Source organism: Sardina pilchardus, chromosome 22 (genome assembly GCF_963854185.1).
Source record: "Sardina pilchardus chromosome 22, fSarPil1.1, whole genome shotgun sequence".
In the NCBI taxonomy this organism is placed as follows: Eukaryota; Metazoa; Chordata; class Actinopteri; order Clupeiformes; family Clupeidae; genus Sardina; species Sardina pilchardus.
Genome location: NC_085015.1, coordinates 20,849,468 through 20,874,987, shown reverse-complemented (window position 1 = coordinate 20,874,987; position 25,520 = coordinate 20,849,468). Strand labels below are relative to the sequence as shown.

General features: G+C 43.5%; 2 protein-coding genes across 4 annotated transcripts in view; one reads left to right on the top strand and one right to left on the bottom strand.

Annotated features, from left to right (window-relative positions):
• fam13c (family with sequence similarity 13 member C) overlaps positions 1-12,362 on the top strand; it is a 13,892-nt gene extending 1,530 nt beyond the window's left edge. The window contains exons 2-10 of the mRNA XM_062525714.1: positions 2,027-2,234; positions 3,201-3,342; positions 6,099-6,180; positions 7,829-8,052; positions 8,316-8,399; positions 8,787-8,882; positions 9,462-9,658; positions 9,980-10,081; positions 10,628-12,362. Of these exons, the coding sequence (XP_062381698.1) occupies positions 2,027-2,234; positions 3,201-3,342; positions 6,099-6,180; positions 7,829-8,052; positions 8,316-8,399; positions 8,787-8,882; positions 9,462-9,658; positions 9,980-10,081; positions 10,628-10,751 (1,259 nt within the window). The 3' untranslated portion in view covers positions 10,752-12,362. The remainder of the gene's footprint in view (positions 1-2,026; positions 2,235-3,200; positions 3,343-6,098; positions 6,181-7,828; positions 8,053-8,315; positions 8,400-8,786; positions 8,883-9,461; positions 9,659-9,979; positions 10,082-10,627) is intronic.
• phyhiplb (phytanoyl-CoA 2-hydroxylase interacting protein-like b) overlaps positions 12,304-25,520 on the bottom strand; it is a 32,106-nt gene continuing 18,889 nt past the window's right edge. The window contains exons 1-5 of one of the 3 annotated variants that reach the window (XM_062526503.1): positions 23,441-23,488; positions 22,457-22,653; positions 20,739-20,913; positions 19,811-19,928; positions 12,304-14,140 (exon numbers count right to left, since the gene is read on the bottom strand). In XM_062526503.1, the coding sequence (XP_062382487.1) occupies positions 13,603-14,140; positions 19,811-19,928; positions 20,739-20,913; positions 22,457-22,621 (996 nt within the window). In that variant the 5' untranslated portion in view covers positions 22,622-22,653; positions 23,441-23,488 and the 3' untranslated portion in view covers positions 12,304-13,602. Of the gene's footprint in view, positions 14,141-19,810; positions 19,929-20,738; positions 20,914-22,456; positions 22,654-23,116; positions 23,226-23,440; positions 23,489-25,520 lie in introns of those variants that run through there. The other 2 variants (XM_062526504.1, XM_062526502.1) reach the window with 2 other exon arrangements.

Here is a 25,520-nt window from a genome sequence, read left to right as displayed (position 1 = left end):
CAATGCCATCTCCTGTTGTGGATACACACCGTCACCAGCACCTCTCCCGTATCTGTTCTGTACGTGTCATATCCTGTCTCACCTCCACTAATAACATTCTCCCTAGTCTTTTCTCTATTTCTCTCCCCTCATCCCTCTCTATCTCCATTCATCCCTTTCTCTCCATTCATCTCTCTCTCTCCACTCCTCCCTCTCTCTTCCCACTATCTTTGTTTCTCTGAGTTTCTCTAGAGAAGTTGATGAAGATATTAAGATAGACAGACATGAAGAGATACTTCTGTCCCTTCTTGTTCCTCCTTCATGTTTACTTATCCATCCTCCATGTCATCTGTTTCTTGACTCCAGCTCGTCTCTCTCATCTCTCACCTCGGCGCTCTTTTGTCTTCGCTGTTTCTCCGCTAATGCCTCTCACTCGCGCGTCTGCCAGTGAAACATCTCAGCCAGAAAGCAGACAGACTGTTGAGGGCGCTACCATATGACAAACACAAACACTCACATCTCACTCCCATTCTCAAAGCCTTGCATCTCATTTCAGAGACTAGGCATGGTCCCTTAAAGGAGTACTGCCTCCTTCCCTCATACAGTACAGATGCTTCGGGTTGCTAACACACAACATGTTTTTACTCATTAGCGTAGATATGATGTATTTTTTTAGTATTATACAGTATGCTGGATTCAATTGCAACAATGAGTCCCTGCACAACAATAATCTCCTCTAAATTTGAGTTGCTGTCTGTTCAGCTTTTCATAAGATTATAGCTGATACATTATTTAGCTATCTTTAGATCTGAATCTAGTATATGTGTAAACTTGTCAGTGAAAATAAGATTAACTGCTTGTTTCTTTGCAAGATGTAAACACTGATGTAGTTATCCACTGATATAAGCAGTACCTTCAGCTTACGGTTAGCTTGCAAAGGCCTTTATTCAACAATCTAAGACAGTCCTTGAAAGTCCTGCTGCTTTTGAATTCATTAACAAGGCAAAGCTGTAATTAAATGCTAAATGCATTATGTATGTCTTAGGGCAGAGCAGGCGGCTCCCTTGAAAGGTGAGATCTTCATGGGGCAAACCTGATAAAATAAAGAATAATTTGTTAAAAACGTAAGTAGGCCTAATAAGTAAGTAAGTAAGTATTTTATTCGTATAGCGCTTTTAACAGATAAAATCACAAAGTGCTTTACAGTACATAATAACACACACAACAAGCTGGTCAGCTCACCGCAACAGGTAGCCTAGCTCGTGAGGAATGTTCCGGCACGACTCCACTCCGTCTATGCTCCACTCCTACTCGATCTCCTTCCACCTCGCCACTGTCTTCAGTGCACGCTCCCGCCATTCGCCTGCCTCTATTTTTAATTAAGGTGAATGAGAAAGCTATTCTGGCCTCCTGGGTAGTGACGGCGTTGTTGACCTCACATGTTATGAAACGGACAAAGCTAGCAATCAGCACGACTCATGCTTTATGTGGACAGACATGGATGGCTATGTGTTCATTTTTAGAGTTTGTTATTGTTATGGAGGCTCACGAGCTAGCGTTTTTTTTTGTTATGTGGTCCTTTCTGTCTCTCTACTGGGGGAATAATGATGTAAAGTAACAAACAAAAAGTGGGTTATGACATGAACTGATGTTCCTTACAGTTGAAAATACAGAAGAAAGCAAGTGTTTCTGCAAAGTAATCTCATGTATACAATCTTGTTAACAGTGGATGTATGTATATGATTAACTAAGTGTATGTAATTTGTCTGTGTGCATAATTATATAACGTAGAGTGTAGGCATGTGTGTGAGTGCACATGCTTGCCTGTCCAGATGTTTGTATACAATATGTGAATGTGTAGGATATATAAGCTGTATTTGTCTAAGATGCTGTATTATATGTGGTCTAAGTAGGACATTGTACAGTACCCCTTCCTAATGTGTGTGTGTGTGTGTGTGCGTGCGTGTGTGTGTGTGTGTGTGTGTGTGTGTGTGTGTGTGTGTGTGTGTGTGTGTGTGTGTGTGTGTGTGTGTGTGTGTGTTTCCAGAGCCCCAGTCCCTGTTCAGAAGCCCCCAGGCGGAGGGCGGTTATGTGGACCAGCAGCAGAGTCCAGGCCCCAGTCGACTGCTCCATCACATCACCGACGGCAACAGCCCTCTCCCATCGCCACGGTGCCCCAGCCTCACCCAGAGTCAGCGCTTCAACAGTGACCCAGAGATGGCCCCCTCGCCACCCTGCTCTCAGCATCTAATCATGTTAGTCACACACACACACACACTCTCATTTTAACATCAACACTGTAAGTGCATTCACACAGACGCACAAACACACAGACACACACACACATTTGAACACTGTTGCAGTGTATTCACCAGTAAGCGTCACTTTCTCTTGAACTTGGCACAAACATACACACACACACGCACACACTCATTTGAACTCTGTTGCAGTGCATTCACCAATACTGAAGCATCACTTTCTCTTGATCTTGGCACACACAAACACACACACACACACACACACACACACACACACACACACACACAGGTGCGTACAACTCTCCCTGGGTAAGGCAAATGAGTGTGTGTGCTCCTGTGGCAGTTTACTGAGCTAGATTGCAGTGGTGCAGGGGGCAGCGTGTCATTTAGCCGCACTCTGGACTAATTACTGTGATCATCAGGATCACCCCCATGCCACAGGCCTGAGTTATGGGCCCTGCTGCACGGCCACGTCCTGTGTTTGTTGTGAGTGTGTGTGTGTGTGTGTGTGTGTGTGTGTGTGTGTGTGTGTGTGTGTGTGTGTGTGTGTGGAGGACAGACAGAGCAAGACTGTATATGCATCCGAGTCTGGGAGAGAGAGATAGAGAAAGAGAAAGGGAAGAGACAGAGAGTGAGAAAGAGAAAGGGAGGGAGGAGGGAGAGAGAGAGAGAGTGATAGTGAAAGAGAGATAGAGTAGGCCTAAGTATGCAAGCTTTTGTTGGGTGATTGGAATTCTGTTTATTTCTCTCGGGTATGAAGTGTTTATGTGTTGGAGAGTGTCCATGATGACTCCTTGGAGTGAATATGTGCGCCACATAAACAACATAACAAACACAACTTTATGTGCCAGTGTGTCTATGTGTTCACCGAGAGTGTGTCGTGACACCTCATGCCCATATCTGTGCCCGTCATGCTGGAGGCAGCTTTGCCCTAACGGTGCCACGTCTCTCTCTCTCTCTCAGGGCGCGGGGCCTGGCGAGGACAGAGGCGGAGGAGCCGGCGAAGGACGTGCCCTCCATCCTCCTCCTCACCAAACACATCCAGGCGCTCAAGAGGAAGATCCGCCGCTTCGAGGAGCGCTTCGAGCAAGAGATGAACTACAAGGTAGCCATGATGTGTCTCCTCAGCAGCACCCCCGTCTTCATTCATGACGGATTATTTATGTTCTCAATACGTAGCGCCCCATACTGTGCTTACACCAATAACTTGTTTATACAGTCACTGACATTCACAGTGTGTGTTTGTGACAAGACTGCGGTCACTGTAATTGGGGAGGACTTCCGTAGCAACATGGGTCTCTTGTGTTCTAATCAATGCAGGATTAATTCTGCAGAGGCCAGTTAAGGGGACCGCTGTCTCCGCCCCCCTACTGTGATGTTTCAGACACAGCCTTTGATCTTTCAGACACTAAGATTTCTACTGTTATACATGCACTCTCACTCCTACCAAATGCTTCCTCACTTGCCTTTAGTTGCACTAAGCACTCTAAGCACCAACTGACTTGTGGTTATCTGATCTCTTTAGAACGCACAACTTGGCTTCTTCCCTTAAAAAATATGCTCACCCTTCAGTTTTTATATTCATCAATATCAACTCAGCCTGGGTAAACCCAAGAGAACCCGTTAGCAGATTTTAATTAGCTCTGCACTTCAGTCTGGAAAGGAGCCCACTGACATCCGTTCCCAAATCACCAAAAACCCAGGAACACGTTATTACTTTAGAATTGAGTAAACAACTGCATTTAAAACCTTTGTTTACAAAAAAAGATGCGCTTGCTGCACTGAAACGATTTGGTTGGAGTTTATTGCACCAATTTAAGTTTAATTTAACTGCTGGTTATGTCCCTGGAAAGTTGTAAACTGGAAAGTTCGGAAATGGACGTCAATGGGATCCTTTCCAGACTGACCTGCTGAGCAAATTAAAATTCAAACAGGCTAATCTTGGTTCACCCAGGCTACTATCAACTGACTATCCCAGAGAAACTACACTGAAACGGCATAGCCTGGCTAGCACCACCACTTCTCATTGAGACGTTGTCTGGGAACCAAACGTTATTTTTCTCGTATTTGAAAAAATGCCCAGATCCGTTTATTGGGCACCACGGATGTCTATCAAATGCGTCTGTGCATAGCTCATCATCGTCTTGCTTTCCCCCCTGTTCTGTGATTGGTCCCCTATCTGAGGCAAAAATTAGGGCGCTAGTTTCCAGGCTGCCTTAGCAGCGTGAATCAAATCACTCGCAAGACAGCATGGGAACACCCAGGCTAGAAACTGCATGCATATAAGTGCATAAGTCCTTCTCTAATTTGCAGAGACTGGAATGTAGATGATCATGCTCATGGACCATTGTTGCAGTGTTGTGAACAAGACTGTATGCAGATATCGTCTAGTTATGTATCATGCAAATATGATACACTGTAAAAGCGTTTCTTGTAGTTCTAGAAAGTTCTAGAAGTTTCCCTGAAACTTTGCCAGCCACTTAGAACCGGAATGGGCCTGTTGGCACCAGTAAGTTATGAGTCAGGTCTATAAAACTTATCACTGCAGTAATTAATAATATTTCAAGACAGCGGGGAGAAGCAAGAGGACCTTGTTTTAGCTGCTCGTTATGAGGTTCTGTCTCGCATTTAGGAAGCGCTGATGTCAGGCTGTCTGGACTGTCCCCTGCTCTTTAACAAATGGACTGAGATGGCTGACGTCAAAGACCTAATTTCCCTGTCCAGTTCCTGGACAGATAGAAGCCCACAAGTTTGGTTAAGCATAATGTTAACACAAAATGTCTGTATTAGTATGTTTTTATTGATGTCGTGCTTGTAAGGAATATGTCCTCTGATTACAAGTGATAGTGGAGAAATTACACAAATTTCTACAACAAATCCATCATGCCTGTTCACTTAAAATGAAATGCTAGCACCGGATGACACACACACACACACACACACACACACACACACACACACACACACACACACACACACACACACACACACACACACGTTTCCTTGCATAGCATGCACTTTATTAGTAATATTATTCGATTTGTACTCACTCAAGAGCCGAAGCAGACTAATGTTCTTTCAGAGGCCATCCCTGCAAACATACTGTACATGTGAAATTCAGATGGATGTTTACACCGGTCATCTGTGATCTGTGGTCATCTCTAAAATGCCCTTCTTAAAGGTGATGGTGCTCTAGTTGGGTTTGTTGGGTTTGCCACCCAATTCGGAACAGAGAGAACAGAGAGAAGAGAGGATGACCTGTCAAATGAATTTCCTAATTGATCCTTCCTGACTATAATAACTGAAAAGAGACTTGGTTTAAAGAGACATTGACATTCTTGTTAGTGGTTCAGAAAATAGGCCCTTAACCATAACCAAAAGGGCATTTAAAGATGGTTTCATCTCTCACTTGCTCAGTTCATACTATCTTAGTTCACCACAGGTTCCATTCCCAGTACACCACAAATACATGTGGCTTACCGTAGACCTATACTTTGGCGTTTTTGATAACACCCAGACTTCAGTTGATAGGAATCAGGGTTAGATTCATTGGCATGTTTCCTGAAATACTGATTATAAATGCAGGCTTAAATCAGGCCAAGACATTCATCTCCGTTTTGGCAGTTTGGTGTTGAAACCCGCAACTTCTGATCCTCATTATTTTCTCTCTCCCTCTCTGTTTCTCTCACTCTTTCTCTCTACTGTACCATTGTGTCTGTCAACTCTCCCTCTCTCTGTCTCCCTGTTCCTCTCCTTCTGAATCTCCCTGTATCCCTCTTTCTTTGGCTCCCCCTGTGCTACTGTTTCTCTGTTATCTCTCTCTCTTTCTTTCTTTCTGTCTTTTTTTCTCTCTTACCGTAGCCCTCACACAACGACAAATCAGCCAACCCAGAGATCTTCCGGCTGATGAGTGAACTGGCTAAGACGCGCAAGCAGCTGAAAGGTGAGCTTCACTTAGAGCTCCACTGGACCACTGGAGGAGTCGGCTCCAGCAAGCCCCAGAAGAGCACGGCTTCCTCCATCTGCACAATATCACAGAACAATGACAGCTCACATAGTTTCCACCACACCTTTGTTTTTCCCAGAAACTCAAATAGCCCACTTAGTTTGTTATTGAAAATATGTGGCTTTCATTTCAGAAGGCTTGGCAGTTTTTTTTGTTGCTGAGTTCAACAATTCTAATTCAGTGACCTGCCGCTTTTGCTGTTGGATAGTTCTGATGAAATTACAGAATGGTATTGGAAATAGGCGTCAAACTGCCTGCCCTTGTGCACAAATATATAATAATATCCGTTATAATACTGTTTAACTGTAAAAAAAATGTCTGCTAAGTGAAAAAGAGGTATTAACTGTGTAAAATCCCTTTATAGTTCTATCAGCCTTGGGCGTAGTAGGCTACCCTTAAATTTGAACAAGCCAACTAACTCACAATCCCAACAACCTGGCGACATGACCAGAATCTGAATTTCTGAATTGAATCAATCTGAATTATAAAATGTAGTCTATGAAATGGCATTTAAACACATTTTATGAAACATGAACGTGAAACTTTCCTTATACTGTAGCTACTCTACATTTATTAAACAGGTAGCCTATAGCTAAACCAAACTTAACCACAGACATGCAGTGATGACAAAGAAGACAGCAGCAGGCAGGAGCAATTAAAGGTAGGGTATGGAATGAGCTTTTTTGGCCATTTTTGCAAAATCACTTGAAATCCTATTCCTAACCCACTTATAGCCACTAAGTTGGAAGCACTGAAATGGAAATTAAACACGTCAATCATCTGCGGAACGGGCAGGGCTCGAAAAACTCCAGCCAATAGAATTCCTCACCCCATACCATCATTTCACAGCTCGATCGTCAATCTAACGTCTTACTCCTCTTCCTACTCCCCCTCCCCACCGCGCGCGACCCTTTCGAAAGCTGGTGACCGCGAGTCAGTGCTGAAACGAAACCAACTGCCTGCTGCTGCACGTCCATGTTCCCCTCTTGTTGTGTCACTTCATTTCTATACAAACTAACTAAGGCAGCGGATACCTACGGAAACTCAATCACCCACGCAATAAATAAGTTATGTAGCAAAAATTACATTTTACCATGACACGAAGAGTGCTGTAAACATGAAATCGAAACTTAACAGCTTGGAGCTACGGTGGAATAGGCGAACCAACGGGGCAGCACTAAACTCGGATATTTCAGGAGATAATCGCCCTGGTAAGAACAAACCAGATTCTGTTCAAATATAGGCTACACACCTATGGCTACTGAACCATATGTACTACAACCCTTTGGAGGTGAATAGCCTAAAGAATGTAATTGGGGAAGTTGATGTGAGTGATTGTATGGAGACTAGTCTAGAGCTCATAGTGCTGTAGACGCCAGGATGGCATTTCATTTAGCCTGGCTCGCTCTCGCGCTGCGCATTTGAATTGTCGCTCGTGCATGGAGGGCGGGACTTGAGGTTGTATATGTTCAAACTCTGCCGTCCGTTTTGCTAATTCCGTACCCAACCTTTAATTAGAGATGCCACCTGAATATCAAGTTCATTGTTCAGCGCAGTCACACTGTGATGTTGACGTCATCCTCAGAGCTGCGTTTGAAGCAGTCGGTGGAGGAGCTGGTGGACCCGGGGGAGGACAGCAATGGCGGCGGCAGTGGCAGGTCCACTCATCACCACCAGGGGGAGCCGCAGACTCAGCAGCAGCTGAACCAGCAGCAGCAGCACAGACCAACTCTGGAGGAGACGGTGGAGTCGCTGCTCAGGCGACTCAAGGAGAAGCGCCAAACCCTCGGCCTCCCGGAGAACATGTTGGTAAGCGAGCAACCAAGCGCCGCACGGCCATCTGTGGCCACCGTCTGTTTGGTTCGCCTCTGCGTTGACGCGTTGCCATGGCACTCTCTCTCTATGTGTGTGTGTGTGTGTGTGTGTGTGTGTGTGTGTGTGTGTGTGTGTAGAGGTGTGCGGTATCTGATTATTATCAGCAGCTAGCACCTGCCTCTTAATCGTGTGCTCGTGCGCTCCTCCGCGTGAGGTGTTCGACCGCTATCCAAAAAGCATATTTCTCTTGTCTGCAGGAGATGACATACGGGCAGATGGCCCTGGAGAAGATGACCCTGCAGAAGTGTTTGCTGTACTTTGAGAGCCTACACGGCCGCCCTGTAAGTCACCATATCACCGTTTACAAGGACACCCATGTCATGAATTTGTAATTTATACTTGGCACCTATTGGTGAGAGGTGTTTGGTGTAGAGGTGTCGAGAAGAAATCTGATCTGGTGGTTTCACACCACCTCAGGACTAGGCCCAATCTAGACTTTTAATACTGACATGGGGTCATGACCCCTTCTCCTCAAGGTTCCTTCCTTTGGGTTACCTTGACACAGTGTGAATTGGCCACAGCTCTTTAAGAAAGCAACATTGTACTGAACTGAAGAATACTAAAGAATACTTCAAATGACTTTAAAATATGTCCGTGATATTTCTGTCCTTGGCATGCCTTGGATTGAGCTTCGGTGACATGGTGCCATCTCTCCTCTCTGCTCACAGGGCACGAAGCAGGACAAAAACCTGGTCAAGCCGTTATACGACCGCTACCAGATGGTGAAGCGCCTCCTGTGTGCGTCCTCGCCCATCACCACCATCGTGAGTGCCCACTCGCTCGCTCGCTCGCTGCCATGCTTTATGCCAGCGCCAGCTCTGCCACTGAGCCTGTGCTAATATCGTACCAAAGATCACCAGACAGGTAGCCAGTGTTTCCACAGAGGAGATATCTCACGCACACATCATGGCGGTGAACAGAGACAGGATACTCGTGTTCACCTTGAGTTCTACACCCTCAAAAGCACATATGCACTAATTCAATCACAGTATAAAGGCACTGAAGCTTGCACACACCTATTTAAATGAAACCAGACATACTAGAAAAGTTACTGAGATACTGACAAATATGCTTGCTAATCATATAAACATATGTTGATATATAAAGCAGATGAATACCACCACACGTATGTCTATTTTTCTCATACACAAACACACACAGGTTAGTTCCTTCTGGTGGCTTCTCTTGACATCTTTCCTTACATACCACACCAGCATATTTTCAGCAACTGTTTTGAGCCAACACCCACCCCCACACACAGACACACACACACACAAACTCACCTAAAGCTTGTGGGTGTGTGGCAGGTGTTGGCTCAGCTTGCGCCCATGTTCTATGTGCAGGAGGAAGAGGAGGGGTCTGACGAAGACTGTGTGACGGAGGAGCCAACAGAGCCCTGCAGGCCAGCGGGGCCCGTGAGCACTGAGGAAGAGGGGGACAGTGACCCGACCTTCGTCTCTCCAATAGACGAGGTCAAAGCTATACGGCATACTACTCCCCGACCGCCTGTAACCATGGCAAACCTGCACGAGGCCTCCAGGTACGATCAGGAGACCGAGCCCCCAAAGCTGAACAAGAATGCGCATCTTTTGTGAGATGTTAGACTTGACATTAATATTGATGTGGTCAGAATTAAATTTGTATTGTGCACAATATCTACAACAAACCCAGAGATCTTGTTAATGTGTGTTAATTAATCGAAAGCTTTACAGCAGCACACTGTATATAACTATTAAATGCTAACAATATCGGGTAAACCAAATTAACTTCACAATTTAAGACTCTGCACGAATGAAAGTGCAGTTTATGGTTTCATTACAATGGTTTAATGTGTTTCTATGTGTGTGTGTGTGTGTTGCAGGTCGGAACTTCTTGCGTGTCTGCGGGAAACGCGAGTAGAGAAGAGGAGACGAAGAAAGGCCCTTCGCGAGTTTGAGGACAATTTCAGTCGACAGATGGGAAGGTATGGACTTCAGAGGCAAAATACATGGACGGCCACACAGCGTTTGGGTTTAAACACATCTTTTAATGAGCAGTATATGTTAACTTTTGGCTTTTCAAAACAAACAAACAAACGTGAACAGGAGGAAAAAGAGAACAAACAGTCAAGACAAAGATCCACCATAAAACAAAAAGAAAAACAAATTCAGAAACAAACAAAAGTCTATTTTGCTCGATTGCATGGCTACTCAGCGGTACACAAAAGAAACAGATCAGGAAAAAGGAGGAAGCCATGAAGAAAGAGTAACGCTAACGACTATACATCAACATGTCTGCAGACGCATTGATAAACAACAACAAAAGAATAGTTTTTTTTTATTTTTATTTTCCATTCCTCAACTATTCATAACATGTACAAAACTAGCTCAGTAGTAAGGCAACACAGGGGTTACATCGCATTTTCTTACAGTTGTGATCTCATTTCTTATGGTTTGTGATCTCTCTGTTTTGTTAGTCGTACATTAGTTTCATGTGTGTGTTTAAGTATGCTTATGTGTCTTTCCAATAGGACGCCGCAGAAAGAGGACCGCGTTCCTTTGGCTGAGGAGTACCAGGAGTACAAGACCCTCAAAGCCAAGCTGCGCTTGCTGGAGGTTCTGCTGAGCAAACAGGAAACCACAAAGACAGTGTGAGGGAATTTCTCTCTCCTCTCTTTTTTTCCCTGCCTCTCTTTCTCTCTCTCTCTCTCTTTTTATAGTAAGTACTTTCTAAGTACAAATTGAATGAACTCAGTGGTTGGACCAAAATATTTTTTGTTGTTGTTCTTTTTGTATTTTACATGTTTGTGCCATTATGACACTTCAATGCACTTTATTGTACAGTTTTATTTTATTGGTGAACTTTGACACAGTACCAGAAACGAGGGGGGTTTTATGTGAGATGAACTGGCCTTCTGAGGGCGTAGACAAAGATGCAACCTACAGAACTGTTCTATGCCGTATGTTCTGAAGTGTCACTATATATATCATCAAGGTCTAAGACCAAATGTATCCCAAACACAGTGGAAACTGTCGGACATTAAAATGTTTCTTTTACAAAAATAAAACAAAAAATAGGTTACCTCCATCTCGAAAAATATGGCACTTTACTTCAGATCTGGATTTCAAACCAAAGCCAAACCATATGCAATTTTTCCACAGGACTTGCGATTGTACAAGGAAGTTTTGTAATTATTGACCAATTCAAGGTATTCTTTCAAATAGCTATATGCCACAGTGGGAAGATTCAATGGCAAATGACATTGCTGATCTGTCTGAACAAATTATTAGTGTTTTCTTGTCATGAATATTCAGATGTCATATAAATGAATGACTGATGTTATGCAAAAACGAAAGCTAGCGTTGTAGGTAAATTGAGGGATTTTAAGATGCTAAGTGCATAAATACAAGAGATATAGAAGATACTGTGAAATTCAGTCCGTAATATGTTAAACTGAGTTTATATTCATTGAGATAATGACCAATTACAGAATACTATGCAGCTAAGACACAACAAGGACTCGGTATAAGTGCTAAGTTCTGCTGTCATTAACCTTGCAAACTTGCAATGGCAAATAATAAAAGGAGAGACAGGAAAATACAGTAGGCATGTTTGAGAACGTTTACTCCCTGTATGATAGAAAAGCACTACACTAAACACAGAGACATTTGGTACTTATCTGTCAAGTTTGCGAAAGTGCACAAACAATAAATGCAACAAAAACCAACGTAATTTACTGCATATTAAACAAAACCTCCTCTGCAAGTACTATCCCTATGTGTGAAAGGATTCTTTTGATTCTCTTACCATATGAGTTGTATCTATGGTGATCGCTGCTCCAACACTGTTAAGTGCAATTCTGCTCAAGTAACTTTTTCCTTCTGAAATTCCACACCCTACAATTCCTTTCTCCAACAGGCTCCACTGCTGCCAACTGTTACAATCTCATTTTTGTATTTTTTTGCATGCCAACCAACGTAAAACTGTTGACTTGTGCTACAATCAGATATGGAAATATATATGTATTTATATGTATGTGTGGTATTTTCGTCCCAGACTGGATTTGCGTGTACACATCCTCTGTGACAACGGAAAAACTAAGCTGAATGTTAGCTTTTAGTGCACGTTGTTTCTGAATTTGTTAATATATACATATTTATTTATTTTCCGTTCCATTGTGAAAGCTCTTTTGTTTTGGTATTGTGCACTTCTGGTTTGCTTCTATTTTCTATACAGTTAAAAAATAAATATTTTTGTATTTATTATCTTCTTCTCGTGTCTATTTTTGTTTTATAACACAGTACACTGCTTGGCTTCTGCCAGTTAGAATAAATAACATGAAAAAAACGGATGAACGACAAATAATGTGGATGTGCACGTTAAAAAACGTTTCTCAAGATTTAATTTTCATGCTGCAGGTACAAACCTATCATGCTTTTTTTAAACACGTTATCCAGCAATTAGTCTTTTGTTGATGATGACTAGATGTTAACAAAGGTTTGAAATGCCTGGTAGAATCGGATACCTTTGTTCATCTACAGCAGGTTGATGGTGTTTTGTCTTTATGTCAATTTTTTCCCCTGTTTACTGTGGGTATTTTTCACCTTTGGCAACACCTTTACAATCCAGTGCTCTAAACAGGCAGTGGATGGGCAGGGGTATTGAAAGTTGTTGTAAGCGTTACGGCCAGTTAAGAGATTTAGGGTCATTAGTAGTCAATCTTCGATTGACGGGGACTTTATAAACGACCTGCTGACGCAGATAGAAAAATAGGACCAAGACATTAACCTTGTCTAACCTTAAGAGAGGAAAACAGACAGAGGAGACAGAATCGAGCTGGTCAGTCAGAAGAAACGATAGCATTTGGTAAAGAGCTGTGAATGCATGCCAGTTATAGCATTCTTGAGTGTGGTGTTAAATGGTTAGACCATGGAGGGGAGACTATGGCCAAGTAGGGAAGTCTGGAAGTCAGGGGGACAGAGGGTCAATGGGTACTCATGGATCAGTGTCTGATGTTGATAAATTCATATTACATCTAGAGACTCGGTACAAAACAGACGCAGTACAACGCCCGCCGGTGACAGTTCCAAGCTGATTTTGACTATGACTGGCTGCTAGGGTCCTTCTTGGCAACTGGGGCACTGATATGTCTCTACACTGTAGTGGTGTTTGGTGTGAAGAGAAGTGGGTTGATATTGAGGGAATTGGAGGGCTTTTTCAGCCACCCACTCCAATGTTCGGCATAGATAATAACCTACGCCTAGACAATGGGGACTATTTGATGTGGCGTTATGTAGAGTAACTATATAACTCCTCCTCTTACAATGCTGTTGTTGGGTGAAGAGGCACAAAAGGGTGGCGCTAGGGTCACTGGGGTGTTTGAATTTTAATGGGTGCAAGGTTAGGTAACAGAAGAGAGAGATAGGTAGGATAGAGTTGGAGTGCGTCGGAGTCTCAGTTGGGGTATGTGTGTGTGTGTTTGTGTGTGTGTGTGTGTGTTTGGGTTTAGCGTCCCACGCTGATGTTGCAGGTCTTGCAGCTGGGGTCCTTCTTGGCGTTGACGGTGGACATGCTCATGAGCTGGTGGCCGCTGATCTCGGCCAAGAGGCCCTGCGCCAGGTCCACGGCCTCCGTGTAGACGATCTCCAGGATGACGTCCTGCGCGTGGTGGAAGGCCAGCCGCCCGTCCTCGCCCTCCGTGCACGTCAGGAAGCGGTTGTCGGCGAGGTCGAGCGCCGGCAGCCGCTGCTTGCAGAAGTCGTCGCCGTCCGAGCCCTCCGGCGCGATGACCAGGATGACGTAGTGGTACGCCGTGTACATGCAGTAGAAGTCCCCGAAGTAGAGGTTGGTCTTGGGGTTGAAGAGCTCCTCGGCGGACACCTCGAAGCGGTAGCGGCCGTACGGCGAGTCCTGCGCCGGCTTGCCCGTGTTGAACTCGGTGTTGCAGCTGAAGAAGAGGCCGTGCAGCTTGCCGCTGATGGGCGAGCCGTGGCTACCGCTGTTGTCCTTCACGGCTGGCAGCATCCGGTTGTCCTGATCCTCTCTGTAACGGGAGACAGGAAACATTACACCATCGTTTCCATGAAGCTGCGTATGAACAGAATTAGCGCTATTGCCCTAAACACCCTTTCATGCAACCGTAGCATGAATCACCATCCTGGTCAAATTTTTTGAAAAAAATAATCAAATGATGACGATTGCATTTGTGTATTCTTTGTTGTATGTGACTCTGTGGGGCTTAGGAAATGGCCTCCCCCTGTATGACACATGCATGACCATAAAAGCAGACTTGACTTGCCAAAAGAGCCGTCTACCATCAGACCAAAACACACAGACTGGGATTCAAGAGCTCACAGTGATGGGATGCTTTTGCAGAATGTGCACCGAAACAAGCCGATCTCGCTCATTAGTTCCACTTTCCTTGCGCTCTGTGATAATTAGGTAATCCCAGAGCCATATAAAGAGAGAGTTGCGACAACTCCATTGACGCTAATGTTCCATATTTTCTCAACAATAGTTCCCGGAAGTTAGGATCGAACACTCGTTAACAGACAGTAAAAGACGGTTATTTTAAGATTCTAACGAACAGTCAAAATCGCTTCCGGGAACTATTTGAATAGGATTTGAACTACTTGAAGTTACACGAACCACGTCACAAACCGAATTTTCTGTACCCAGGTTGTCGCAACTCTCTCTTTATATGGCTCTGGGTAATCCAGATGGCTGACACATCATAATGGGGTCTCTCTGACTGTACTCTGAGATTTCCATCAGAACAGGCGCTCTGTTCATTTTCTTAGCTTGTGTGGTTGGGCCATTCTCTTCAAAACCAACCAAGGGATACTTAGAGGCCCGTAAGGAAAGAATTGGCAAAGACCAAATAATCAATGCTGCTGTGGCATAGCGCTGACATTTCTAATACGTTTTTAATATGCCCTTGGATCCCATAGCTTCTTTTTCTCAGTGGTCGAGATTTATGAATACACTTTGCATGGCTTAATTTCTCTCGAGGCAAGTTACTTGTAAAAAGATTACTCAGTGGCATGATAAATTGCATAATTAACACACCGAATAACAGTAATACATCAACAGGAGACTTCCAGGTTTGCAGAGCCATTTTCTACCTTGTGATCATTCTTACTGTATCTGCAGTGAGCCTCTAGTCTAATGCTTCATGATCTCTTGAGCTCAAAGATAAATCGATCCTTCTTCAAATGTCATACAAATCTACCCAGTATTTACAAGGGGGTTACGCAATAAATTTTGCATACCGAACTTTGTCTACATTTTGTAATCTAAGGTTGAATGGATGACCTTGGTGTTCTTACAGTCCTGTGACACAACAGGTGTCATATGTTCTGTCAATTGTTAAGTTGAGAAATTCCTTCACGTTATACTTGGCACCAGAGGACCAGATTGGTCCTGTGAACCAGACACATTTCATATTCATATTGTGGGCAACTAGTTAGCATACGCACATATGCATCTATTGCAGCCCTGACTTTTCAGATATCCTCCTGTGACTTTAAAGGGTGGCGAGACGGTGACTCTCAGGGAGAAATTAAAGTCATTTTATTCATTACATGCAAATACTATTCCGAATCAGGACTGCTGCTACGGTTCAACTAATGATGTATCAAGGTCTTGTCAAGAGCAGCACCAGCTATGCCAGCCAATACCTTACTCTTCCCAAACAGTATATGAAACCTTTGGGTTATCAGCTACTGCTCATCATGTGACCAACTCCTAAGCATGGTTAACCAAAGCACCCTAACCCTAACCCTAGGCGAGATAATGCTTAGCCACATACTGTACTGTAGGTTCATTTAGAAGATGCTTCTATCCAAAGCAGCTTATGGTACACTGCAATACATTGCAGATTTAGATTTTCATTAGTGATGTGTTTTATGGTTATAAAACCCATATATTATTGACCTCAATGCTGTATCTGAAATATTGGTTCTTAAAGGGATAGTTCGGATTTTAAGACACGAAGTTGTATGGGTTCCCTGTCAGCAACGTAGTGCATCAGCACTGACTTACCCCCGACAGCGTCCTGTGAGCCGAGATCCAGCCGGTTTTTGATCGTTTTTGATGCCGGACTATTTTCTTCAGCAAGTTTCTGGGGTCACGAAAGTAAAGTGTTTTTCTTCTCAAAACCATATGCGTTCAACAGAGTGATATATTTGCACCACAAAAACGTTGTCCAGCTGTCAGTAGCGCGCAGTGATAGGAATCGCGAAAAATAAGTAAGTGATAACGAGGTTTGAATTTTTCCTGGACAACGTTTTTGTGGTGCAAATATATCACTCTGTTGAACGCATATGGTTTTGAGAAGAAAAACACTTTACTTTCGTGACCCCAGAAACTTGCCGGACTACTTTCTTCAGCATCAAAAACCGATCTAAAGCCGGCTGGATCTCGGCTCACAGGACGCTGTCGGGGGTAAGTCAGTGCTGATGCACTACGTTGCTGACAGGGAACCCATACAACTTCGTGTCTTAAAATCCGAACTATCCCTTTAAGTATAAACACAAGGGATGTAATGACTTTGCCATTAAAATCAGATCAAAAGCAATATAATACAACTCAGCTGTACACAGACCTAACGCTTATCAGCACTTGCATACAACAAAACAAGTGTCACAATATCAAAGTTTCATCAACTAACTCAGAAATAACGGATGACTTAAGCAGGCTCAAGACAAGCTTGGGGCATCAACACGTTAACACTCTTCCTCTCTGATCCCTTAACAACTCAACTTGTGTTGGCACTGGGAACAGAGCTTGACAAGTGAACACCCCTGAGTAAACACTAGAACAGAGAGAGAGGGGTAGAGCGTAGAAGATAAACATTCGATGTGTGCGCTACAGCGAAGCATTAGCATTTCCAAAAGAGGGAAATGAACACTGATGGGTGAACTTGTGAGATAGCGGGCGCGGAGCGGAGCGGCGTGGGGCTCTATAAATAGCTGAAGCATACAAAACGCAAGGGGAAGGAGCCCCTGGTAATCAGATGCGATTGCCGCACTGATCTGAAATTAATGTGGAAAGAAGAAAGCGCTAGCTCAAGCCAGTTTTTAAAAAGAAAGTCTCTCGCCACAGCCGAACTATCACCTTCTTTACTTAAGCACACCATCATCTATCTATAGCAATCACGCCTCCAGCCACAGTTAACAGACTTCAGGTGATAGTGAAATGACTTTCAATGAATTCCTATGTGGCTTCCCTTAGTCCCATCAGACCCATTCACTTTATGAGTGTCCATACAGTGGAGCCCTGCCATTAATGGCTGCCATTAACTCCCATTCAGAGAGCGCTTAACGACGAGAGCTTGTTAACTCTGCCGTCACTATCGTTAAGAGGCACAGGTGAGCACAAAGCGGTGAATCACGACTGTCGGCCTTAACCCCCACGACCATAGATATGAGTGTGTATTCACGACCATACGACTCTCGTCATTACCCACTTCCTGCTCTTTTCCTCCAGTGATTTCACTTGTTCCTGTTCCTGCTGTCACTCGACGGCTGCGTAGTGTGTATATAATCTCATTGGACATGTCTGGTACAATGATTTCCTATTCCCCCACGCTGCACACACAGTGCAAGTAAATATAGACGCGTAAATATAGAGCTTCCTTTCACCACAGAATGTACATTATAATGACTTCATTTGTGTAAATACTTTATGACCGTGATGCATAATGCCTTGAGGATGCACTGATGAATTCTGCCTCAAAGACACTGCACACTACACTATACACTGACTACACACACACAGCATACAAATGCATCATGGGCTCTATATCACACTAATATTCCAATTATTTTGATGAGAGAGGGATTGCAGTCTTCAGTGTTTGCATAACAGGATTCGGTGTTTGCTAAAAACAAGCTTGATTATTACAATTCAAATTAAACCAGCCAGCAGGCTACACAATTAAGAGTCGGGCTGTGCTGGAGACTGGGATGCCACGGCGACTGGCTAGCTCTAATCTCCTCCTCTAATTAACTGAGTGTAGAGTGCATTACTAAATCAGCAAGCTTTTCCCCGTTCACATGGACGTTCCATTAACTGCACTTCTCAATTTGGCAACAGTGGCGATAAGATATGCAAGCCCGAGAATAGCTCTTCATCACTCTCCCCTGTCAATGAGACAGACAACTGTCCCTGCTGCTTAGTTTCAGCCTTGTGTTCTGACAGAAAACAGACACGCAGAGAGGGTCTGCTGGACGTAATCAGCAAACCCATCATCCTCCTCCCCTAAAAATAGCCACGGCAACGTCACACTGGTGCTAATATCTCATTTAGGGGATTGGACCGCAGCTGTTTAGTCACGGAATACGTTTAATTGGACTCTAGATAGACAATATCTAATATTCCCTGACGTTTGATTGTGGGACATTAGTGTGGGATACTTTGTGAGTACTGGCTTGAGGGCATTCCGAGTAGAGACAGGTTCACTGAGTTGAGGTTTTACAGAGGGCCCTGCCCCGGCATGACTTTCCCAGTCCATGATGTTGGTCAAGAGTACAGTCCAGGATATCCCTAAAATTCAGTACAGTTAAACTCAATCCCATGTCTTGCAATCACAGTATCTGTTCTCTTGTCATGACACTGTTTACAGTATCACCAGGTGCGTGTGAAATATTGTATCGTCAGAGACTCCAATTAATGTCACAGAATTGGTATCGCTACCATTGTTGTGGGAGAAGTATCGTGGCAGTACTGTATTGTCACTTACTCTGTGATTCACACCGCTAGCTATAAGTACACCGACTTCACTCACTGAAATTATTAAATACACTTTAGTTATTAAATACAGTGGTTACTAGGTTTCACAGAACTGTTAGACTTCAAGTTTAACATGTAATTTAAGTTTTTTTTTTATCTGAATATTTTACTGCCATTTAAGTGTAATGAATGCAACATAGAATTAGATTGTTGACTAGCTTGGAAACATAGCTGTGACTTTTGATGTTGAATCCGGTACGGTTCCTGCAACAATGCGGACAAATATTTCGCCTCTGCTCCTCAGTAGTTAGCAGCACACAGACTAATGGTACGGGTGGTAAAACTATAGCTATTGTCTCTGTCCCTGCCACCCAACTGCTGCATCTGTTTAAGGTAGTGACCGAAATAGCAGTGCACTGACACATGGAACTTCCCCTCAGGAGCCAGGGAAACTCCTTAGCGCCTCCTTAATTTCCATCAACATTAACATTCCTTTCATGAGTCTGCAGAAACTCAAGCAAAGTCTGTGTGGCTCGGTGACTTTTAAACTAGCTCGCCTCATCCATGACAACTGCAACGGCAGCCTTAATGCTACGGGTGCTTGATTAAGACCATGCCACTGCAGTGTCTTCAAAGGCTGACAGGAGCATAGACTGACGATCATGATCTCCTTATAAGGCATTCTGACTGAGGTGCTCAGGGATTGTGAATAAGAGACGTAATGATGAAGACATAGCTTCAGAAGATATGCTACAGGAATACCTTAAATTATTCATCGCATAATATTCTCTCTCTCTCTCTCTCTTTCTTGGCCCAACCTTTGTTTCCAGAGCCAACCAGGACATCGTTCCCCCCCCCCCCCCCCTATGCTAGCTTTGCTGGCATTATTCACTCCATTAGCACATCTGACACGGTGCACACTTCAGAAAGCTCCGGTGAGGGTGAAGCAAGTGGAGCGGTTCAGAGGGGGGGATTGTACCTCACGTGGTCGAAGTACTCTTTATGCTGGTTGCGGTAGAACACGGAAAATCTCAGCATCCTGCCAGCGATGGCCTCCGCCTTTTCCAACAGTTGCGTGAGATGCACCGACGAGTAGTCTAGAAAAAAACAACAACAACACATAATTTTATATAATTTCAAATAGCCTAAGCTTTCGCATTTAAATGCAAGGCAGCACTCAGCTTCATTTGGCATGATACAATATTCATGTAATTTTCCACAAATAGACGGTCATAAGTACAATAAAGACGGAATGCGGTTAATGTTAGGTTGGCTTTCATACATTTTTCCAACATTTAAATTGAAACCATGCCACAAACGCAATCTCCACACCAAAATCCTAATACACAACTCTCAAGCATCAGGGCTTAAAGGGATTTTGAAATGAATGTCATGCAATGAAACTTTAAGTGATTTACGACTTGTTTGTGACTACAATTACCGCGCTGTTCCATATCCATCACAAAGACATTGATGGGTAGGACTTTTGACTAGTGTGGACAAACCTAACCACTGGGACTGATGCCAATTATAGGCTATAATCAAAGCAGAGCACCAAGAGGTTGTGCATAAGAGTTATGTGAGTATAAGTAAGTGCATGTTAGCTTGTGTGTGAGTTATGGCATCTGTGTGCCAGTATGTGTGTAGGTTTCATGGGTGACAGGGGGAACGACTGTGATAATTTGTGTCTTTGTATATATGGGCACGCGAAGGCATTCATATGACCGTAACTTGGACCATGTGTGTGTCTACATGTGTATGCATGTAATTGCGTGTGTATGCGAATGTGTATGCGAGTGTGTATGTGTGTGTGTGTGTGTGTGTGTGTGCGCGCGCGCGTGCGTGCGTGCTTGCACGCAAGCTGTATTGCGTGTGTGCGGTGTGTGTGACTGTGTCCTCAATCTCACCGGCCGTGCAGAACTCGATGATCTCGCTCCACTCGGACACGGCGTAGTCGCCGTCGCTCTGCTTGGACGCGGTCTGCACCGCCACCGTGTACTCCGTCCGCGGGCTCAGGAACCAGTGGCCGCGCACCGTCATGGGCAGCGGCACCGCCTTGGCCACCAGCTTAGTGGGCACGTCCTGCAAAGACAGGAAAGGGTTGATGGGGCCCTCCTTCGGAGAAGACAGGTCAGGGTTGGTCAGGAACTTGGCAGAGGGGGGCTGGGGGGCGTCCCACTGAATGGGCCCATGCCAAGAAGGAGGTGGGGTTGGAGGGGGGTTCAATCAAAAGGGGGTGAAGGAAGGGTGGTTGTTTAAAGGAAAACGTCCAGCACAGAGAGATACCAGAACACGTGAGGACCTTTCTTTTATGTTAGAGGTTAGCTCATGCAATACACACGCAATCCAATTCAACAGCATCACAGGCAGGAACTCAAGTAATGGGATGATACAACAGTATGTAAAACGAGGGGAAACAAAAAGATGTAAAAAGATGGGAGACAACTTCACAATGAATGCACTAGCAAGCAGTGTGCATTAGTTTAAACAAAGAGATGGCAGTGAGGGCATTCCATTGGAAAAAAGACAGCACTGAGCATAGAAAACATGACTTGACATGCTGCACAAGATGGTTCAGCTTTGATGACTTAATGTTTTCTGAATTAAATGATAACAGCTTTAAAAGCCTAATGTTGTGAAACAATTATATTAAAAGGAACGTTGATATTTTTGAGGTATGCTTTTATCAAGGCAACTAGCTCTGGCATCATTTAATTAATCAATAGTAGCATTCAATTAATTTGTTATGGTATATGGTCCAGAATATGCACTACGCAGCTCTTACAGTAGTTGTTGGTAGGAACACACCTCAAAACTCAAAGCTTTAAATGAAAGAAAATGGCATTCAGCATGGCGACATATTCACCTTCATTATAGAAAGCCACATGCTATGAACGAACAGATTACAAACACCCCTAGACCTATATAGGTCCTCACAGTGGCTGGTCCTGTGGCCAAAGCCCATCTAACTGCTTACGAACATTTAGCTCCAGAAAACCACCCATCTACTTGTATCCGTTGCAAAACAGTATTGAGTGCATACTAGCTTGGTTGCTGGCCATCGCTGCTGGTCAGCCAGGGCATTATTACTAGGTCAATAGGAGGGGGAGGAGTACCAGTATTTGATGGCAGTAGCATTATCTCAGGCAGCTTCCCTTTGACCTTAAGCCCTTGGCCATGACATTTAACCCCCATCAGCCCTAAGGCCAATCGTTAACCACAGACCTACATAAATAGCACTATCCATGCATTCTGTATGGCAGACAGATAGTAGTATATTAGCTTCGGGGAGTTACACTCTATGCTGTCCTTTCTGAGGTCACAGGATGTGACAGCACTTTAAGAGACCATGGTAATGGATTGGGGATGATGGACAGACATGGCTCAGGGGACAATGTGCTGAAATGAACTATGAAGAAGAGCATGAACTAGGCTACGGCAGTGCGTTAGACTCATCAGATTACTATTAGAGATGAGTTATGAGGACACTACAGATCTCTTAATGACTGCTGAATCTGCAGAGATACTAACATGTATAACAAGAATGGCACAGAAAGATTTTCAAGTCTGTGAGGTAGTGACACAGTGGCCTGAGCTTTCACTTGCTTGTTTGCTGGATGCTCACCTTGTGTTTAAACTTGTTGGAGTTCTTGTTCTCTTTCTTGTTCAGATCGATGAAGTAGTGTGTGATTCTCTCTTTGGCCCGGGCGTCCATGTCCCAGCAGATCTTGAACGAGTCGCATGTGATGTTGCTGATTTTGATGTGCTGAGGCACCGGAAGCTCTTCCATCTCAGCAATCCCGCTGTCCTGGGACTTGTTCCCTGTTGGAGAGATAGACATGACATTTCTGATCAATATGTCCACAGAGTGGTAGGCTACAAAAATGCAGTGGACAACAACAAACAGAGATTTCATTTATAGAGGGAAAAGCCTAGAATATCATCCACATTATCATGATGCATCATGTAGCAGCTAAGACGCTTTGCAATAATCCCCCTTCAAGGGTTAGCCATGTGTTAAAGTGTTTTTCTTGCAGGCCAGTGTCTGTCTTGGGATGTAAGTACAGTAAAACAAGACAAGCCAGCAAACATTAACTTATTGTTGCTTAATCACAAGATAAATGAAATATTAACATACGATATCAAGAAAACATAGGAGTGGAAAATAAGAGGATAATTTATGAGTAGCCCATCACCACCACTTCCTGAGTGAGGATACATACCGGTACAAACGTCTGTTAGCTACTCAGGTTAACGTTAGCTAACCTAACGTTACAATACTTACAGATTAATTTCAACCAGAGCTTTCTTTTTAAACGGTCATTATTCTTCTATTTTTGTGTTCCTTTGACCCTATTGTATGTATCAGTATTGGGATTAGCTAGCAGGGTGCAAACTTGATATATTTAGCGACAGCTAATGTTAGCTAGCAGAGGATAGCTGATAGGTAACATTTACGTAAATATCTCTACCTGACCCCGAGAATTTCAAGCAAAAGACAAAATATGATCTTTCATACAGTTACTATCTTGCCAACGACATGTTAATATGAGTTATATCAAACACATTTCACGAAGTTGAGGGATAGGATTGTCAAATTCTCTCCTACTGTGTGGTTATGGTTGCTAGCGGTCTGATCCAACTTCTCACACGCTTCCTACACTAAACATTCAGAGCGCTTCGATGTAGGCTACAGAGCTGTTTTCTGTCGTCCATACAGGTGGAGGCAGTGTGCATTTATTAATTACAGTGCATGAAAATGCACTGTACTGTTCTTCCTAGGTTTCTTATTATTCCAACTTCTTCTAACGCTCGCAATTCAGCTTGAACCGTTTAACGTAGAAACTTGATTCAAACTTTGCTACGTAGGTCTTACTAAGGAGACCTGTGCAATATATTTTTCAACTTTGTAACTTTTATACTTTTTAAACTGTAAATTAAAAACTACTAAACATTTCCCCATAGACTTAACATTGCTCATTATGACATCACGGCAGCAATTAGAATGTTACGCCAGGTGGCCAGTCCAGGTGCAGCAGCTCTCTCTCTCTCTCAGGCTACATACACTGGCTCTCTTGAGACTACATTTTCTGTTCCCCTGTATCAACATAAGTCTTCCTAATTCCATCCAACTTTCTATCCATTCATCTTCTTCAAACCATTCACTCATCCACCCATTCTAAACAGTCTGCCTATCAACATCAATTAGACGATCTACATTCAACTTTTAAACAATCTACTCTGTCTCAGGCTTTAAGGATACACTCTGGATCTTAAGACTAGCCAGTTAAATTGATTACACCTGTATCTGTATCCACCACTCTCAGTAGAGAGCTGTGTCTCTCCACTCTACAAGAATATAAGGCACATTCCATCCAACTTTCTATCCATTCATCTTCTTCAGACCATTCACTCATCCACCCATTAAACTGTCTATCAACATCTATTAAACAATCTGCCTATCAACATCCATTAAACTCTCTGTCTATCAACATTAATTAGACTATCTACATTCAACTTTTAAATTATTTACTCTGTCTCTCTGGCTCTCTTAAAGGGATATTCCGCCATTTGTGGAAATACGCTCATTTTCCACCTTCCCTCGAGCAAAACAATCGATATTTACCTTGTTCCCGTTCATCCAGCCATTCTGTGAGTCTGGCGATACAACTTTTAGCTTCAGACTAGCATAGATCATTGAATCGGATTAGACCATTAGCTTCTCGCCTGCTAGCTTCATGTTTAAAAGTGACTAATATTTCTGGTAATTTTCCCATTTAAAATGTGTGTCCTCTCAAGTTAGAAAGTGCAATAAGACCAACTGAAAATGAACCCTGCCGTTTTTCTAGGCTGATTTGACATGGAACTACATTCTCATCTGGCGTAATAATCAAGGCAACTTGCAGCTACTGGCACTACTATTGCTTGATGTCTATGGGGACTATTTTCAGATGCTGCGTACGATATCACTGCGCCTATGGTACGTTTGCAAGTTGCCTTGATTATTACGCCAGATGAGAGTGTAGTTCCATGTCAAATCAGCCTAGAAAAACGCCAGGTTTCATTTTCAGTTGGTCTTATTGCACTTTCTAACTTGAGAGGAGACACGTTTTAAATGGGAAAATTATCAGAAATCTTAGTCACTTTTAAACATGAAGCTAGCAGGCGAGAAGCTAATGGTCTAATCCGATTCAATGATCTATGCTAGGCTGAAGCTAAAAGTTGTATCGCCAGACTCACAGAATGGCTGGATGAATGGGAGCAAGGTAAATATCGATTGTTTTGCTCGAGGGGAGGTGGAAAATGAGCGTATTTCCAAAAATGGCGGAATATCCCTTTAAGACTAGCCAGTTAAATTGATTACACCTGTATCAACTACTCTCACAGAGCTGTATCAGTGTCTCTCTTAACAAGAATATAAGGCACATTCCATCCAACCTTCTATCCATTCATCTTCTTCAGACCATTCACTCATCCACCCATTAAACTGTCAATCAATATCTATTAAACAATCTGCCTATCAACATCCATTAAACATTCTGTCTATCAACATTAATTAGACTATCTACATACAACTTTTAAAGTATTTACTGTGGGTGCCTCTCAAGCAGCGTTTATATGTCCTCCCTCGCTCCTCGCTCCTCACTGATCTACATAAAGAAAGATAGAAGAAGGGCTAGACTATCCCA